The 20,735-nt window shown below is 39.3% G+C and overlaps 1 protein-coding gene across 1 annotated transcript in view; it reads right to left on the bottom strand.

The window, feature by feature from the left end:
* The window catches only part of CUNH1orf21 (chromosome unknown C1orf21 homolog), a 289,318-nt gene that overhangs the window by 121,711 nt on the left and 146,872 nt on the right, over positions 1-20,735 (bottom strand). The window contains exon 3 of the mRNA XM_023728118.1: positions 15,813-15,907. Coding sequence (XP_023583886.1) covers positions 15,813-15,907 — 95 coding nt within the window. The remainder of the gene's footprint in view (positions 1-15,812; positions 15,908-20,735) is intronic.

The raw sequence follows: 20,735 nt of genomic DNA, 5'->3' as shown, positions 1-20,735 counted from the left end.
GGATTAGCAGCAGTTATACTGATGAGGTCTACAAGATTAGGTAGTGTCTTAAGCCAATTTCTTTTGAGATATAAAAGACAGAAGCGAGAAGAGAGACATGGGAACATCATATCACCAAGAAAGCAGTGCTGGGAGCAGAGCGAGTCCTTTGGACCTGAGGTTCCTGCGCTGAGATGCTCCCAGACCAAGGAAAGACTGATTACATCACAAGGACCTTTCTCCAGAGCCAACAGAGAGACAAAGCCTTCCCCTGGAGCAGATGCCTTGAATTTGGACTTGTAGCTTACTGGACTGTGAGAGAATAAACTTCTCTTTGTTAAAAGCCATCCACTTGTGGTATTTCTGTTATAGCAGCATTAGATGACTAAGACAGTCTCCATTCACTTCCAAAGTTACTTAGGTAGAGCCCCTCTCCCCCAACTTCTTCAGTAAAGTTATTTCATACATATGTAACTGTGATAGAGTCATTTGTCACAGTCTGCATTCCATCCTGGGATCCCTCAACCACCTAAATTTTTTAAAATTTGCATATATTAAGATTTACTCTTTTGTTCTACAGTTCTATGGGTTTTGACAAATGCGTAAAATCATTACCTACCATTACAGTATCATACAGAATAGTTTCACCACCCTAAAAAAATCCTCTGCGCTTCAACTATTCAAGTCTCCCTTTTCCACAAACCTATGGCAACCACTGATCCATTTACCATCTCCATAGTTCTGCCTTTTCCAGAGAGTCATATAATTGAAATCATACAGAATGTAGGCTTTTCAGACTGGCTTCTCTAACCTAGCAATATGCATTTAAGATTCATTCATGTCTTTTCATGGCTTGATAGATCAATTCTTTTAATCTCTGAGGGGTTTTCATTGTATGGATGTACCACAGTTTGTTTATCCATTCACCTACTGATAGACATTCTGGCTGTTTCCAGTTTTTGGTGCTTATAAATAAAGCTGCTATGAACATTCATGTACAGGTTTTTGTGTGGGGATAAGTTTCAAATCAGTTGAATAAATACCCTATGTCTTAGTTATCTAGCACTGCTATAATGGAAATAGCACAAGTGGATGGCTTTAACAAACAGAAATTTACCTTCTCACACTTTAGGGGAGGAAGCCTCTCTCTCTCTGCTGGCTCTGGGGGAAGGTCCTTGTCTCTTCAGCTTCTGTTTCCTGGTTCCTTGGAGATCTGCATTTGGCTTGGCATCTATCTTCCCCCATCTCTGTTTGCTTAATCTGATCCTTTTATATCTTGTAAGAATAAACTCAAGATACACCCTACACAAATAGTGCCTTATTAACATAACAAAGACACCTCATTCCCCAACAGGGTTATAACCACAGGCACAGAAGTTGGGGTTTACAACACACTTTTGGGGGTCACAGTTCAATCCATAACACCCTGCTGAATTATATGGTAAGACTATGTTTAGTTTTGTAAAAAATTCAGATCCATTTCTGTTAAGAAAATATTATATTTCTATGTGTATCAGGCCTAAAAACATAAACGGTTGTTAATTTTGGGTGGTGGGATTTACATCTGATTTTATTTAGTTTATTCATTTCTGTATTTCCCAAGTATGTTTTCCAGTAATTTAAAAAGTAGTATGTTTATAATCAGGGAAAAGTTAATTTAAGAAAATAAAATTAAATAAGAGAGTAACAGGAATACACCAAATTCAATAGCTATGTGTTATTGATCTTGTTTCACTGAACCACCAGCTCCTGGCAGGCAGATTCTTTGACAGGACCTTAAACATTGTGGGTGTTAAGGCACCACAGAGATTGTGAAGCATTTGACTGTAATACGATTCCCTGTTCTCTTTCTCCACAGCTGGTGTTCCCTGACAGTTCCTTTCAGGTTCAGCCCATCTTAGACTCTGGAGAAGTAAAGGAACCCTGGATAGCATCTGGGAGACCCAGAATCATATCAGCCATGCTGCACCCCAGTTCTAATAATGAACCTTCTGCTTTGTTTCTGAGACCAACCCTACCTCGTGTTCTGGTTTCAATAACCAGATTCCTATCTCATTTCTTATCTAAGTGCCTTCAACTGTAAAAATCCATGGAAGAGATATGAAAAGAAAAGGTTTGCTTCAAATTAAGCAAGGCCTCAAATTATATAATTAAGAGCAGAAGTTTGTCAGTAAATGAAAACCTCTGCATACCATCACACCGTGACATGGACAAAAACACTGAGTCAGTTTATTAAATTTTGAGAAATAATGTTGTCATGATCAATCGTTTTACTTTTCAGAGGAGGAAGAAATTTGGCATCTATTATCGAACACAGCACTGAGTACATAAATTAAATTAGCTCTATTATGAACTTGAAGCAGGCAGTTACAACGGCATCTTCATATATCTATTATAATGTTGACAAGCTAAACAACACGTTTTCTTCCCTCCAAAGAAGATGTACGAATTTTTTATGCTTGGTTATTTATTTCTATCTTTTCTGAATGACAGGTATAGAATCTACTCTCAGAATGACAAAGAACCTCTTAAAAACAAACCATAATGAAACCAGTGAAGCTTCTAGCTGTAAATATTGTGCATTATTTGCTCACAAATGAAGTCCACAAAAAGAGGCACCCGCCAGAGCACAGACTCGTGGAAACATGAGGGTTTCTTTTGATACTCTCACCTCCAGGGCATAAATTATTAGTTTCAGGTGAGGCTATCTTACTAAGTTTGCCAACAGATGAGCGAAACCTATATGCTTTGGTTTTATTTTTAGCATCACACAGGAGAGAATAGAGACATCTGAGTACTATGCAGAAAAGGCAAGCCTCTGAGTTAATGTTCTAGGTACTCCTGTAACAAAGGCTGAGTGTTAGGCGGCCCTCTCAATTGTCATCCATCCCCTCCCCCACCTCAGGTGTCCATAACTGGGCCACCTGAGTTAAAAGTGCCCATGTTTTAGTGAGATAAATAAACCAATTTCTAACATGAACCTGTGGAACAAACCAGAATCAAGGTTTGCACTTTTTGCTTAAATATCAGGATATCATTCTTTACTTGGAGAAGAGCCCAAAGTTAAATATAAGGTAATTGCTTACGTTTTCTCTATTTCCAAAAGTTAAACACAGAAAGTTTCGGGGAACAAATTAGTAGCTATCCTTCACTGGGCAAGAGAAGGTCATGAGTAAGCACGTCCAACAACCTTTAGACAGCACCCTGCATCCAAGGGAAGCATGTTTAAAAGCAATCACATTTCGCAACAATGCTGGGAAAAGGGAAGTCATTATCAACACCCTCAATCTTTAAATTAACCAGCTGAGGTCTGTTCTATTTATTCTGTAATTACAAATGCTGCATACTGGCTAAAAAATGTGCCTATCTGCAAACCAGAAATGAATGTGCCAATCAAAAAAAAAAAAAAGCTAAAACAAACGAACTAACCAAATAAGAACACTTCACAACGTACTCCATCAGCTCCCCAAACCCACTCGTTATTCATGTCACGTCTCCATGCTCAGCTCACCCTGTTCTTTCTGCTTGAAGTCTGCTTCTCGACCTCATTTGCCAACGAAAACCTAGTCTCGTCCAAGGCTTTGCTTCGATGTCAGCCCTTTGGCAAATCCCCTCCAGTCTCCCAGTTAAGAGTTCACCATTCCATTCTTTGCTCCCCCTTAAGACCTCATGAGGGTCTCTATCAGAGGACTTACAATGTATGTATGGTGGCAGTGGTAGTTCATTGGTAGAATTCTTACCTTCCACGTGGGAGACTCAGGTCTGATTCCAGCCAATGCACCTCATGCCCACCACCACCAGTTGGTTAGTGGAGGCTTGCATGTTGCTATGATGCTGAACAGGTTTCAGTAGAGCTTCTAGACTAAGATGAACTAGGAAGAAAGGTCTGGTGATCTACTTCCAAAAATCAGCCAATGGAAATCCTATGGATCACGAAGTCCAATCCATAATTGATCATAGGGATGGCGCAGGACCCGGTAGCATTTCATTTTGCTGTACATGGGGTCACCATGAGTCAGGGGCCGACTCTAGGGCAGCTAACAACAACAACAGTATATGTATCTGTCTTCCCTTGAGTTTCCTGAGAGTTACAGCCACGCTTTGTTAATCCTTATATTTCCTTGGTGCCCATACAATGCTTAATTGACGGTGAGAACTGAGTACTTTGAAATAAGGATTTATTCAGGAAATATGTTGCATTAGGACCCTAACACCCCATTCACCTGTTATAAGGTCAGTTCAGTGTATGAGGGTGGAAAAGAGAGAAAGCCATATGAAACTGGATTTCAGTCATGTTCCATGATGCCTAGTTCTTTGGATGATTGCAGTAGTTGCTCCAAAAACCACCTCTGGGTCATTGATTTCTGTGTATGTTTAAACTGAGCATACACTTTAATACTACTCTTTCTTTGAGGGCTATGAAGGCACTATGATGGTGTCATGGATTGAATTGTGTCCCCCCAAAATATCTGTCAACTTAACTAGGTCATGACTCCCAGTACTGTATGATTGTGCAATCTGATGTGATTTCCTTATGTGTTGTAAACTCTATCACTATGATGAGGTTATATGTGATTTCCTTATGTGTTGTAAACTCTGTCACTATGATGAGGTTATACTGATGAGGTTTAGATAGTGTCTTAATCCAATCTTTTTTGAGAAATAAAAGAGAGAAGCAAGCAGAGACACATGGGAACCTCATACCACCAAGAAAGCAGTGCTGGGAGCAAAGCAAGTCCTTTGGACCTGAGGTTCCTGTGCAGAGAAGCTCCCAGACTAAAGGAAGATTGAGGACACTGACCTTCCTCCAGAGCCGATGGAGAAAGCTTTCCCCTGGAGCTGACGCCCTGAATTTGGATTTACAGCCTACTGGACTGTGAGAGAATAAACTTCCCTTTGTTAAAGCCATCCACTTTTGGTATTTCTGTTAGAGCAGCAATAGATGACTGAGACCGATGGTGTTTGGATCAAATTGTTTCTCCTCAAAAAATGTGTGTCAACTTGTTTAGTCCATGATTCCCAGTATTGTGTGACTGTCCACCATTTTGTTATCTGATATGATTTTCCTATGTGTTGTAAATTCTACCTCTATGAAGTTAATGAGGTAGGATTAGCAGCAGTTATGTTAATGAGGCAGGACTCAATCTACAAGATTAGGCTGTATTTTAAGTCAATCTCTTTTGAGATGTAAAAGAGAGACAGGGAGACCTCATACGACCAAGAAAGTAGTGCAGGGAGAAGAGTACGCCCTTTGGACCCAGAGTCCCTGCACTGAGAAGCTCCTAGACCAGGGGAAGATTGATGACAAGGATCTTTTTACAGAGTTGACAGAGAGTGAAAGGCTTCCCCTGGAGTTGGTGCCGGGACTTCGGACTTCTAGCCTCCTAGACAATGAAAGAATAAATTTCTCTATGTTAAACCATCCACTTGTTGTATTTCTGTTACAGCAGCTCTAGATGACTGAGACAGATGGTAACTCTTTCTTCAAGGGAATTAAGTATTGACTTTTACTTAGAACTAGTAGAAGAACTCTGCTTCCACCAAAAAATGGCAACTAACCTCAGAAACAGATCCAGTTGTTCTTTTAACTAGTAATAATTAATAAATTATAATTTGTGTTGGTCTTTGTGTTTACAAAGCACTTTTGTGCACATTATTTTCTTCTCAAAACATTTTTACCCTGAATCAGGAACTTTGCTTCTGTTCAACACTTGAAACTTACGAAGGCTGATTCAACAAATCCCTCATCCTTAGAGAGTTAAACTCTACTCCTGTTCTACTCTAAAACAAATCATCACATTGCCAGAATAATCTGTAGGACCTTGAATGTGCTTGGCTCAAGTAACGCAAAAATGCTAGTAGAATAAAGGAAGTCTTCCAAGATCAACACAGAGGTACTATCCTTCCTTCCTTCCTTGTACAGCACAACAAACAGAAGAGAATGACACACCAAAACCCTCTACTAACAATTCAGGGGCAGATTAACCAGTAAGCAAGGTACGCACTGGCTTATGGTAAACAAGGTATGCATGGGCTTAACTGTGTTTACTTACTAATCTGCAGTGCACAATTTCACATCTTTGATGTGATGAAAAACAAGTGAAATTGTGCACTACAGATCAGTTAGTAACCACAAGTAAGTCGATGTGTACCTTGCTGATTGGGTAATCCGTCCCTGACACATGAGCTTTCATACCCTCAAAAAATCAAAACCTCCAGGTAGATCGTATTGAGGATCCTGATGCTATTCTTCTAATTAACTGGAAGAACTTGAGCTGACAGCAACATCATATCATGCATGAGAGAACAGGAAGGGAGACCACTGAGTTTTAAGTGGGGGATCTTTGGGAATGAGACTGGTGCTAAAATGATGTTTATGAAGCTGCTATAGGAAAGGGGGAGTTCTGCATGGTGCAAACGGTTAACGTGCTCAGCTGCTAACTGAAAGGTTGGCAGTTCGAGTCCACCAAAGACACCTCAAAAGAAAGTCCTGGTGATCTACTTCTGAAAAATCAGCCTCTGAAAATCCTATGAAGCACAGTTGCCATAAGTTGGAATTGACTCTGTGGCAACTGGTTTTTTAATAGGAAAGGGTGTCTCCTGTCTCAATCAGATACCCAGGATCACCTTCTACTACCACTTTGGTTTTGGGAAGTATTCTGTCCTCTAGAAGTCCCTCAAATCACGAAGTACCTCCCTCAAGTTCAGACCTTCCCCCACAACCCATCCCAGCCCCAGTCTGAGCTCAAACCCAACCCGCCCCTGGAGGGAGGGAGGCAAAGGGTAGGAGAAGAGGTGCCTTCATATAGCTGGACATTTTGACTATAATATCAGCTCCACTGGTGTCAGTTAATTTTACTTTATTCTCAAGAGTGCTAGGAGTGTTTAAGTGGCTTGGGAAATTGGGACAATTCAAAGTCATGGTCTTTTGCATTATTCAGTTTCTAAAAATCATTACTTAACCTTCCATTTGAAGATGAGCACACAAGTGTGAACAGTCATTCCTAAGTTCCCCAGGAACAACCTTTCAACAGAAATGTTTGCTATTACGTTAGCTGTTCTACAGACTCACAGGAAAGGTAAACCTAGTAGTATTTGTTAAAAAGAGGAGTTCAAATGGATTTTTAGAGGGTTCCTAATTTTGAGAACCTCTATATGGAGATGTATCTTATGATAGTGAACATTTTATTAGTGATTTAAAGTTTACAATGCTCATTTGCATGCATTTTATTTCCCATAAGGTAGACTCTAATAACTACAGTGTATCACGACTGTGGTCTTGAGCACTGAGCTTTCTTTTTAATCTACAGTTACTGAACGGAACTGCTGAGTATTCTCTGGTTTGTGTTTCCGGCTATCAATCAATCGAATGCCCTGGACAACACCAGCTCCCTCAGGGCACTGCTTCAACCGCAGCGCTGCACTGTGTTCTGCAGGCAGGACCTCTTCCCAGCTTTTACTAGTGGGACGATGTTGCTCCAAAGAGAGCTCTGCTAAGTCTCCAGAGCATCAAAGACATCTTCTAATCTCTGAGTCTTTATTTACGCAACTGAATGTGCTGACATTTACTGGAAATTTAATGCATTGGAGATAGGTATGGGAGTGCTCACAGACTCAACTGCCACACCTACAAGCTTGATTCCATTCTCCTTTCCTACTAATGCTCACTGTAACACTCTGTTCTTTTTTATTTTGTCATTTGACTGTACTCAGGAATGGTGACTTAGACAAGGGCATTTCAAATCGGCTTCAACTCTATGGAGAAGACTGAAACCAAAGCTCACCCAACCATGTCATACATCATCTGATTCAAAAAGAATCATCTCATTTATACAAAGATGTCCAGAAATAGAAAATCAAAACCATTGTAACAGACGTAAATCTAGAAAATACGTACCAAAACCATAAGAACAACAAAAAAGCCACCATCCAATGATTTAATAAGCCTTAAGGGAGGGGAGCTGGAAGATTACAAATGCAATTAAGGAAAACGAGATAATGTTTCAGTGTATAGTAAGAGAGCATTTCAAAACTGAAACCTAATGTTTTTTATTTTGTCAAGATACTTACTTCGGAGAGACCAAGGGGATGGAATCCTGCCCAGTCTGGAGTTATTTAGCTTTAAATTATTTATATGTAACAGTTAACCTATATGAAGTGAAGCTGGGTGATGTCTGAACTTCCTTCTAACTGCCTTGTCCTCATATGTTAGTCAGACATCAGAGAATGACTAAAAACTTGAGGGTATTTAAGATACTGAGAAAATGACATGATTCTACTTAAAGATTCCCAAGTAGTCAAAATTGGAGTTTTATTATCATCCCACTTCTAAAAAATCAATTTTAAATGACACAAATAATATATTCATATATTTTTCTTTAAAAAATTAAAAACTTTAAGCTTCAGGATAAAAAACTTCATTGACCATCACACTCAACTCTTGTCTCTTCTAAAAGTAACAGTAACAATAGCCAATAATGCATTTTCTATGCCAGAAACTGTGCTTAGAGCTTTACAGAAATATCTTAATTTTCAAAACTTCCCGCTGAGGTGGGTCTGATTATTATGCCCATTTTGCATAGCAGGAAACTGAGACTCAGCATGCTTAAGTCTCCATCAGCTCAGGTAACACTGTTATCAGTTTGAGACAACTCCATCCAGGTTCTTCTATGAATTCACGTACATATATGGGTACTCATAGAGAATATACAGTATTGTTGTTTTGTTTTATTTAAAAATCTTAAATAGTACCATATGATACACATTCCTTCTACAATTTGCATGATTTCTCCATGACAGTTCATACAGGGCTGACTCATTCTTTTTTAATTGCTGTCTAGTACAGTACGAGTCCCTGGTGGTGCATATGTGTAAGTACTTGGCTATTAACTGTTGGCCATTTGAATCCACTGAGAGGCACCTCAAGATAAAGGCTAGGTGTTCTACTTGGGAAAGATCATAGCCATTGAAAGCCCTATGGAGCAGTTCTACTCTGAAACACATGGGGTCACCATGAGTTGGAATCAAGTCGATGGCAACTGGGTTTTAGTATAGTATGGAGTGCCTGGGTGGTGCAAACAGTTAACACACTCAGCTACTAGCTAAAAGGTTGGAAGTTCAAGTCCACCCAGAGGAACCTTGGAAGAAAGGCCTAGAGATCTACTTCCGAAAGATTACAACCATTGAAAAAACCCTATGGAGCACAGTTCTACTCTGACACACACTGGGTCACCATGAGTTGATTCTGACTCAACAGTAATTTTTTTTTTTTTTTAAATATAGCCGTACCATCATCATAATAATGAGCATGAAGGTTATTTTCAAATTTTCACTATTATAAATGATGCTGCAGGGAAGAATTCTGTGCCAGCTTTTCATGTACAGGTGCTTGAGTGGATACCAGGATGTGGAAGTGCCGGGTGCATCTTTAAACTTTAACAGATGATGCTAAAGTGCCCTCCAAGATGCTTTACCAACAGCATGCAAATACACATTCTCCTACAATAATGCCCAAATCTGATATTATCAAACTTAAAGTTTGCCAATCTAACACGTAAAAACAGAATCTTGTTTTAATTTGCATTTCTCTGATTATAATAAAAGTCATACTTGGCTACATCATCTGGACTGGTAATTAAATGATACGGTGAGTTAAAGCAGGGCGACATAAAAATGATACACACACATTAATCCTATTATTTTATTTTATAATACACAGATGTGCATTCCTTCTCCAATCGTCTGAAGTAGGAACAAGGCTCCTCCTTTAAGAAACCATTGACTGGGGCTTCACATTCCCTTCTTGCATTAGCCACACCCACAGGCACATCTAAGATTCCCTGTTTTGGTTTCTTAAGTGAAGTAAGAATGTAAAGACTCTTGTGAAATAACCTGAGTGCAGGATTTAATTTAACTTAACAGCAGGCTTTTAGTGATTTGCCTTCCTTGAGACTTTCCAAACCATTCAATTTAATTTTCATGGAAACTGCTCTCTTTCCACACTTGTGTTTCATTGGTTTACATATTATTTAACTAAATTACATAATTACAATAACACTCAACCAGTATAAACAGGTCTGGTGAACTGGATACCCAACTCTTGGCAAACACACAATTAACTGCAGGAGTTAAGGCACAAGCGTGTTTTAGAGTGTGGCCCACCAGCCATCTGGGCGAGCATGCCTTGGGCCACAGTCAGTATCTTCCAGAGTGGGACTAGTGAGAATCTTCCATTGTCACGAGCTGATTAAGAGAATATCTCCTGTACTAGTGATGCAGAACATCTGTTCATATGCTTATTGCCCAACATCCTCTACTGTGAACCATCTGTTCACTTCATTACCTATTTTTCTAATGGATAATCTTATTCTACTGACAAGTGTTGTTTATAAATCTCAGAGATTAATCCTTTGTCTTTTATTTGTCATAAATATTTTCTTCCAGGCTGTTGTCTATCTATTAACTGCTTTTTTTTTTTGTTGTTGTTGTTGCTATTCTGATTCACAGAAGTATTTAATTTTGAAGTAATGAAGAAAATAAACTACTCTTTCTCTTTATAGCTTTTGCTTTCTATGTCTGGTTTGAGACAGCCTTCCTTTGCTAAGGTTCTAAACATATTCTTCCATATCTTCTTCTAACACTTTAATAATCTTGATTCCCCCCACAATCCCCGCCACGTTCCAGATGTGGAGCCTGAAGTCCAGGGGTTTTAGGTATTTGAGCAAAATTAATAACACTACAAATGGTGAAGCTGAGATTTAGATCCATATTTATCTATATAATAATCTCCAAAGTCAATGCTTTGTGTCAATGCTTTTATCTATATGTATATATATTTATCTATATAATAATGCTCCAAAGTCAATGCTTTTGTGTGAGTAGTCTCCACATGACCTTCCTTAAGGAGGAATTAAAGTCTGAAAGAAGTGAAATATACAGACATTAAGCAATGATGAAAATTGGAATAAATGTACCTCTTTGTCTTTACAGTACATAACTAATTGACATAAAAATAATTCATCATCTGCCTCAGAAAATCAGCATAACCTCCTCTACCCACAGAAACTGTGGTCAAAGGACTCACGTGACTAAGGTCATAAATACTTACTGAGCAACTACTATTTGCCATGTACTGTTAGATGCTAGACACTCAGCTATAAACAGAAAAGTCTTCAACCTCATGTGCTTACAGTCTAAAAGAGGAACAAAGATTAAAGAAATGATTCACAGTAATTATTCCGAAATAGTTGTGCTGAGTACTATGAAAGAGAAGCACAAAGGCAATCAAAGCGAATAAGGAGAATGAACGTTGTTAGTGAGGTCTGGAGATACTTCCCTGAGGCTGCAGTCTCAAGAAGGAAGAAGAGTAATTCAGACAAAAGTGATGGGGAGAAGCACGGGGGAGGGGGAGACGTGCTGCAGGTAGAAGGAACAGCAAGTGTCGAGGACCCAAGAAGTGCAAGCATTTGGGCCTTAGAAGAACTGAAAGAAGACCAATGGGGTCTTTGTGAGCAAAGAGGAGAGGAGCAACACAGAAGACTTCCATGGCGCACAGACAACATAAGGCCTTGAAGTGAACCTGGGAGTCCCAAGGTGCTTTCTTTGATCATTGTCTCTTCTCTTTCCTTTGGCTGCTCCATGCAACCAAGTGTCCGGCTATCAACAACAACAAAACAAACTTGTTGCCACTGAGTCGATTTTGACTCATGGTGATCCTATAGGATACAGTAGAACTGCCTCATAGGGTTTCCAAGGCTATAATCTTCACAGAATCAGACAGCCCCATCTTACTCCTGCAGAACGGGTGGTGGGTTCTAACTACTGACCTTTTGGTTAGCAGCTGAGTGCTTAACCACTGTGCCACCAGGGCTCCTTGGTCAGCTATCAACTCAGTCTAAATGTACACCTGTAGATCCAGCTACTCTCATTCATTTGACAAACGAAGATACACTGATCACCTAATATTGTCTCAGGCAATGCTCTTGAGCTCCAGACCCTCATTTCCACCCTTTGCTAGACTTCACATGGATGTTCTAAAGCATTGCTTGCTCAAAACCAACCTCTACTTCACATTGTACCTTGAATGATGGTCATATACATCACATGCCTTCTATCTGCTACCAGACAGTTGAGCTCCCAAGGCAGGATCTATGTCTGATGCACCTTTGTGTCCCACAGAGCACAAAGCATAAGAACCTGGTGGTTACAGGTGCTGTTACTGCATTTATCACACGTTGTGTGATTGATAGTTTAACATCCTCTTATGCACTATGCTGTGAGCTTTTTAAGGGTGGGCAAGAATGAATGATGAATGAATGAACAAACACCTTATATTTTCCTCCAACACAATCCTCCTCTTGATGTCATCATTTCAATGAGATCACGATTTGTTCTACTACCACCAGCCAATCTTCTTTCCAGGGGGTCAAAATCTTGGATTGCCATTATCACCTGATTACTGTGTCTCCTTCTAATATTTAATTAGTTTCAAATCTTACTGCTTCTACTTCTGAAATTTCACCCAAACTCTTTCTGTTCTCCCTGCCATCACCTTGGTTCAGGCCTTACTGCCTTTGCAAAAACTGTTATGAATAGTCTCCCATCTGGGCTACCCACACCAATCCACATTACACCTGCTGTTGCCGTATGAACTTTTCCGAATCATAACCTCATTCTGCCAATCACTCACTTACAAACCTTCAAAGCCTCCTTGTTATCCACTTAATTAAGTTCAGACCTCTCAGCCTAGATATAAAGGCTCTATACATAACCACATGTATGTTTCCAGTCTAACTTTCTACTGCTTCCCTACTGACATCTTCTCCCCGACTCCCCAATCAAACTAGACTACTTGCTTTTTATTAAATGCATATTGCATTTCCCATTTCTGTTACTTCTGCTCTTGGCTCCCTCATCCCATCCTTCTAAGCCCATCATAAATGCCAACTCTTTCATGAAGTAGGTCATGACACACAAACAGACATGCTATGCCTCCTTTGAATGTATTCAGCATTTTGAATTTTTTTCTTGGAATCAATCTTAACCTGTTTTATTTATAGTCATTAGGTATTTGTCTACTGGAATACAAGTGCCTTGAGGTGAGGGTCTATAGTTTCCTTATTTTTGTGTTTCTCTGCAAAATCTAGTACAGTGCCTTGCACACCAATGATAATAAATATTTGTTGTCTTGAACTGTTATCGCAACTTTACTGCAAGCTCCTTGAGGACAGTGACTTTAAGAACCCGTTATGAGATTTCTCAATACTTACTATCTTGTACATAACAGGTGTTCAAAACATACTTGTTTAAATAATTTCATAGTTCCAGAGCACAAGTTTTCAGAATACATGTGACACGGGATTAACCCAAAGCATTCATTTAGAAACTAGTCACCGATTAACATAAATGAAAGGGGGAAAAAAAACACTGATGCTAACGTTCTGTATTCTTTCCTTTTGCTTTCTTTGGTAACGTCTAGCTCTTATTAGGTGCTTCTCACGTACCAGGCACTGTACTAAATGTCTTACAAGGATCATCTCATGTAATACTCACAACAGCACCATCAGGACTGTCCTTTCCCACTTTGATTAGTGGGAGGTTTATCGAAGTGAAGTAATTCAATCATGCAGTTAGCAACTGAGAGCTGAGATCTGAACCCAGGCAGCTTTTGCCTCCAGAGCCCAAAGGCTTAACCACCATGCCATACTGCCTTGCTTATGTTCGCTGAACACCTTAGTTTCAACAGTTTGATTGAAAAAAACTTTAAAAAAAAACTTCGACTTCCATTTTAAATTCATTCTTCATAACGTGAGAACTTTTTGACTCCTAAATTATTTTATACAACGTAAAAATAAAGACTTGCTAGAGCAACTTCATTCACCTCCCAATATAAGCTTCAAGTTTATGAGGCTATTAGTTTTCTCAAACAATATGCATGGGATCGTGCATCCCAAAGGATGGTGGATGACAAAGATAACACACTACCAGATAACTGAAAGTCATTCAATTTTGGAAAGCAGTCTAGAAATCTCAGAATCAAGGATAACCATTTACTCTCCATTCCCTATGCAAACCTTCTCACACTTTAAAACTCCTGTTGGTAGCCTGGACCCTGACTGGGAGGCAGAGCAAAGGGATGTGGGGTTGTCACAGATAATCCACAAATAAGTAAGAATGACAAGAAATTTCTCTCTTTTGAATCTCCCTTCCATCTGCTAATTCTGACCAAAGAGCTGGAAAGAAATACATGAGCACCAAGTAGCTGATAGACTGGGAAACTGACAGAGAAAGAAAAAAGCTGCATTGACCCTAAATATGATGGCGGCACAATGAGAAAACATTCATGAGCTATAAAAGTCACTGCTTCCTTTAGGAGGCCAGAGACACAAGCACATGAAGTGGACACACACATCAAGAGTAGATACAAGGAGCAGCCACTTCCAGACCACTTACCACTATCTTTCTAGCCTTTGATGGAATTATTACCATTGAAGATGAGATTTATAACTCAAGCTGAAACTATATCAAGCAAGGACAAACTGTGTTTTTCAATAAAACGAAGTAGAAAAAGGACTGCTGTTATTTCAACTACTCAGGTCTTCTATTTATCCATTCAAAGTAAAAAGAAAAATTCCTATAAAAAGTCTGATAATATTAATTTTTTACTATTTAGTCATGACTATCTTTCTGGATTTAAGTTTTAATGCTAAAAAAAAAAAAAATCCTTGAGGGTACAATGAATCTATGTGATAGTCTGAAATCCAAATCCCATTTATGAAGCAAAATTTTATCATATATAGAATATTTTCACTCCTTTAAAAGAGATCTAAAATATTCAGTTGTTGATACTTCAGCATTTCAAGCTGTAGATCATATGTTCAGAAAAGGACAGAGGTAAAGAATTAGCCTATTATGTTCATTACTGTTTCATGGAAAATGACAGCCTTAAATACTCATGAGCACTGGTTAATACTCTGCCAACTCCCTCTGCTGTAGCAGAAATCAAAAAAAACAAAAACAAAGCATGTAATGGAGAAAGGAGTTTAGGTCAAGTGAAAATGTTTCACAACATTGCAGGCGTCTACGAAATACATTCACTCAAATATGAAAAAAATAGCAAATAATTAATTCAAAAACAAAATATAAAAATAACTTTGCTCCAACCCAAATGAAGAAATGTGTATTCTTAACAATTTGTAACCTCTTTTAAGAAATAAGCTACTATGAAAATGAGCTAAATATTTTCTAGAGAAAGAATATTAATATGGAAGGTATGTATTGATTCATATTTAAGAAAGAGGCTCTTCACTTCCTGTTTCAGATCATTACAATTCTCATATTAACTCAAAACCCACAATACCTTTAAAACTGTGAATGTGAAGTACTGACTCATTGGACAGAGACCTACCTTAAAAGTACATTATTTTCCTTTAAAAGGCAATTTCCTCAACCACAATGCATGACCAGAATAATAAAATCTAACCATTCAACCTGGTCTGCATAACAGTTAAAGGAGATGGAGAACAGGAAAAAAACTCTCCCGATAAATCTCAATCCTACTTTATGTTTTTTCCTTTGCATTTAACTATTCCAAAACATTTAATAATGTTGCTGTACTTCCCCTGGAGCATTCTCTGTTGAGATTAAAGAAGGGCTTATTCAGAGACAAACAGGATACGGGAGTGATGGTGCAGCTTTCAGGCAAGCTATAAATAGCTACAGCATCTTCAAGAAATCGCCTTTCAGTGTGTAAACTGCAGTTTAAACATTCAGTGCAGATTTTATTACAATGGTGTCACCAAAACTCATCGTTATATGAGAAATGCAATTCTTACCAAGTTTTCTTGGTTCCTGGCTGCTATTTTCTGCTCATCTTCTGCTCCATTTTTCATGTATTTGACCTCTTCCACTGGTTTGATCCTATACTCATCTGAGTACCAAAAAAAGAAAAGACATTTTATAACTCTTTCCACAATGGTAGAAAAGTGTCAGTTAGAAAAGCCCAGTAGCGGAATTTATTAGAGCCTTTCCCTTGCTGCCTTTATGTGGAGTTCATTCGGAACAGTCTGGAAGAAGCTTAACCAGGCATCTGGGATCTTTTTATGAGGCACTCTCCTCTGCCTATTGGGAAAAGTTCAGCACCATGAATGCAGCTAATAAAACTGTCACTGTCTGGTCCTATCACAGAGAGAGCAAATGGTGGCAGAGGAAAAAGATTATTCCATCTCTAAAGACTATTTGGAATCTATACACCCTGCGATATATCACATAATAGTCTAATGGAAGACTGAGGGGAGTATTCTTGTTTTTCCCTGGGAGGATATGAGCTCAAAATGCCATGGCAGCAATTTTCAGCAGTACATTCACATCTTAATTTCTCTTTTGGAAAAACAAAGCGCTGTTCAAGATTAATGGGTTATATTGATAAAGTGATATAAACAACTGGAAATAGACATTTTCCTTTTTGTGCTCCCCGTATTAAATTTGGAGCAGTCTGCAATTATTTCATATGCTTCTTGATATTATTTCAATTATTTCAAATGTTTTATATACATATATTTGATATTACTTAACCTCTGTAAAGCCACATGCATGAAGAGTCATGTATCAATATATCTAACAGGTGTCTCTGGGTGGTGCAAATGGATAACACACTCGGCTGCTAAACAAGAGTCTGGAGGTGAGTCCACTCAGAGGCACCTCAGAAGAAAGGCCTGGCAATCTACTTCCGAAAAATCAGCCACTGAAAACCCTACGGAGCACAGTTCTACTCTGACACACACGGGGTCACCATGCGTTGGGGTGGACTCCATGGTAAGTTTTTTTATTCTGTTTTGCTTTAGTTGGTGCGTTACCCCTCAAGGCTGGAGAGTATCATAAGCCACAGATGGGACCCAGACCTCACAACACCCAGGTGGAGTACAGTAAATCCCGTTATCGATACACATCATAGCATAAACTTAAGCAACCTTGCAGCTAAAGTTTTCCAGGGTAGAGGTGTGGTGATGATTATGACATTTCCATGAGATTCCTGTCAACAGGAAATGATTTGGGCACAGCAAGGCCAAAAACAGATGCGGCTTTGGGTCATCTGAAATACATTTTGTGGGGAAAATCACAGGAATCATGCAATGAGAATTCATCAACCAGCAAACTGATAACTGCCTATCACGTGCTATGGGTGATATTTAACCACGATGTGGGCTACATGGAAGATGGATGTCTGTCACAAAGAGGGTTTATACTTTAGTTCAGGGAGTTACAATATATTTTCTTAATGCCTATGATTAATTTGGTACAATTTAGTTTGGTACAATGACTATATTCTTATATAATCTCTTGCCTTAATGCCACTTATTAATGCAATTTCAGGCATTTTCATACTATCCCTTAACATATTATCCCCAAAGATGTTTGTTACAGTAACATTACTCCAAGTAACTGTGCTGTTCAAATGCTTCTCAAAATTATCATCTGTATGCATGTAGTACATTTGCATATATCTGAATAAAGACTCCATGTTTACGGCTAAGCCAATTGTTTGTTTCCACCTGACAATTCATTGATTCTGCTTCTTTCCAAAGAAATTAGCAAGACTGGTGTGAGGTTACAGTAATGAGCCCTTTATGATGACCAACTCCTAAATGCATTAACAAGTTAATCAATGGATTCTGATCCACAATTACAACACAAAAAGGCTTCCCGTTCCACTATGGTACTCAGAAAAGAGAATCTGAAGGTAAATTAATAAAACAGACACATTTATTTAAGGATTATTTACCCACAAGTTGGAAAAACAATTGATAATTAGGGGAAAAAAAGACACTGACAAATTATGCCTTCAATACAATTGTTGTGTTAGTTGCCATCAAGTCGGCTCTGACTCATGGAGACCTTATGTATTACAGAACAAATCACTGCCCAGTCCTGTGTGGTCTTCATTATGACAGAGAGAAAAATAAAGATGAAAAATAAAAATTACAAATGGGCCTCCCTAACCTCCATTTGGGACAGTTATATTTACAAATCACGTCTCATTGGGATCATTACGGCTATTCAACTAAACTAAATTTTGATCTTAATTGCTAATGGTGAGCAATTACTTCATTATAAATAATTATTAATATTGAACATAATTCTAGTAGAGTGTATGATTTTGCCCAGAGGACCCAAGCACCTGCATGATAAGTTGAGGAAGAGCACACCCTTTTAGGGTCTAAGCAAACTTTCTAAGGATACAGATGGCCCTTTGTCCACGATACACGGAAAGGTCTTCCCTAAAAATTTTTTGTGTTGTAACTGTGGATCAGAATCCATTGATTAACTTGTTAATGCATCCAGGTCTTGGGAATCATAAAGGGCTCATAAGGCCGCCCTTGCCTTGCCCACTATCCTTTCGTTCCACCAAGCCACAGTCCAGTGTAGACGCATTCTGAGCACTCTAGCAATGTTTAGTCTTCCCTTTCTTATCCTTTCAGGGAATGCAATCGGATTGAAAGTAGCAGACAAACTATTAATATTTTTCTAATATTTTCCTTCAATGAAATGGAATAGCTACTGGCTACATGACTTCCAAGACATCAAGAAAGAATCCTCACCCATTTAGAAGAGAATAGGTTTAAATATGTCATTAACAACCACCGCTGGCTAGCTAGGGCTGTGTTACAGGAACACAATTTGATTGGCTACAAAGAGAAAACAAACAGCCAAGACTACAAAGCCAGCCCTATCGTTAGTACTTACACCATACCCTGCACAAAATCCATCACGGTCTATGAAACAAAAGAACCAGCAAGACCCTTACATAAACCACAATTTGTGCAAAGCACATACTTAAAAATGGTCTGTCAGATGTTTCAAAGGCTGGTGCTGGGAATGAAGATGTCCATCTGGAAACAGACAACTCATCAACAAATGTGTCACACATTTCCATGGCGATGCAGCCAGCAGAAACGGCACTCGCCAACGGGCCCCTGGGCAGATGAACGGAGCATTTCGGTTTGTGACAGCGGAACAGTCATTATAGAAACCCAGTTTCCCTTTTGTTTAAGCACAGGGGGATTCATCTGGGACTCTGGGCCCCCTTTATCAGAGCCCACACTGACGGCAATTAGCACACTCACTGGTACGAGCCAGAGAGTCCTGGCAGTAGAACAGTGTGCTGAGTTGATTAAGAGAAGGAAGAAACCAGGCTGTCTCTCCCTGGCTCCCCCACACCTGTTCATGGTTTTTTTTTTCTTCTTGTTGATCTTGTCGGGTTGCTTATTAAAATGCATGTCAGGAACAGCAGGCCGACTCCCCATTCCGAACCTGCTCCCTATTCTCTCCATGTAAATAGTTGGAGGCTGTGCTAGTCAAAATAGATCTGCGGTAAAAGCATTGCTTAGGTGGTATTTTTAGGATTTTATTCCTTAGATTACATCAGAGAAGGGCTGGGATTGTTTTGGTGGCCATATGACACATTGTTTCCCATCATATCTCTGTACCTCAGTTATGACCTAAACCACACACACACATACCACACAGGTTTCAGAAGGCATCTCAAGAGATCAACTGGCTGAACCTGCTTCAGGTAGGGATGGAATCATCCCCATCTTCTGGATCCTGTCCATTTTTCTATTATCAAGTATGCACTGGCCCCATCCCAAGCTTTGCAGACAGATGATCTGCAACAAGGTTACACTGTAATTAATAGCACTGACCTTAAAAGGAATCAACCAGATAAAGACAGGATGCTGGAATGAGTTTATAATGCCAGGGTTATAAAAATGTTAGTACCAGAAGTCCCTGGGTGGCACAAACAGTCAAGCACTCGACTACCCGGCTAAGCCAAACGCTTAACCACTGTACCACCAAGGCTCCGAAACCAGGGTACAGCCCTGGTGGCGCCGTGGTTGACAGCTACAGCGTGCTACAGCTGCTAACCAAAAGGTCAGCAGTTTGAATCCACCAGCTGCTTCTTGAAAACCCTATGGAGCAGTTATACTCTGTCCTATATGGTCGCTATCAGTTGGAATCGACTAAACGGCAGTGGGTTTGGGTTTTTTTTTCCTTTTTTTTTTGGTATCTCTCTTTATTTCCTCACTCATCTAGCGTCACTGGCATGGCTCCTACTCAGTCTACCCTGAGAGCACAATAAGAGTGAACTGGTGAGGTTCCAACTGAAAACAGGCAGAACGGCTGTAGTCAGGCAAGAAGGGTGGAGGCTGCTCTAAGGACAGCAACTGCGGAAGGACAGCTATTGAACACTGGAAGGACAGAGGGGCAGGACTCTCTGGTGTCACAAATCAAAGATGGATAGATGACTCTACTTCATGGGGAAAATGTGGCCTCTTACTCGGACAACCACATCTTCTCAGTTGTTCATGCCTCTGTTAGATTTCATTCAATAAGCATTTATTTCATGTCTGCTGTGTGCTAAGCCCTGGTCTTTTCTCAGGGGCTCACCATGATGTAGTCCATTATGTTTGGTTCCTGAGTGCCTGGTTTTTTATTCAAACTATCTAGCATTCCATTTTAATAAAACTTGAAAAAAGAGAGAGAAGGAAAAAAAAAAAAAAACTCTTAAAACAAAAAAACCCAACTACCATAAGATGGTAGTTTGTCTAAAAGCATGCCTTGCACATAGGAAGCAATCAAGAAATATTTGTTGAACTGAACAGTTCTCCCTCTGATTGAAGACAAATCAGAAAGCTGACCTCAGCTGATGCATAAGTAAATATTTCTCCTAATCAGTGTTTCAGTTCTTGTCTCAGGAA

Source organism: Trichechus manatus, unplaced genomic scaffold (genome assembly GCF_000243295.1).
Source record: "Trichechus manatus latirostris isolate Lorelei unplaced genomic scaffold, TriManLat1.0 scaffold00021, whole genome shotgun sequence".
Classification (NCBI taxonomy): domain Eukaryota; kingdom Metazoa; phylum Chordata; class Mammalia; order Sirenia; family Trichechidae; genus Trichechus; species Trichechus manatus.
Note: the sequence above shows the minus strand (reverse complement) of the source record. Positions and strands in the feature narration are given on the sequence as shown.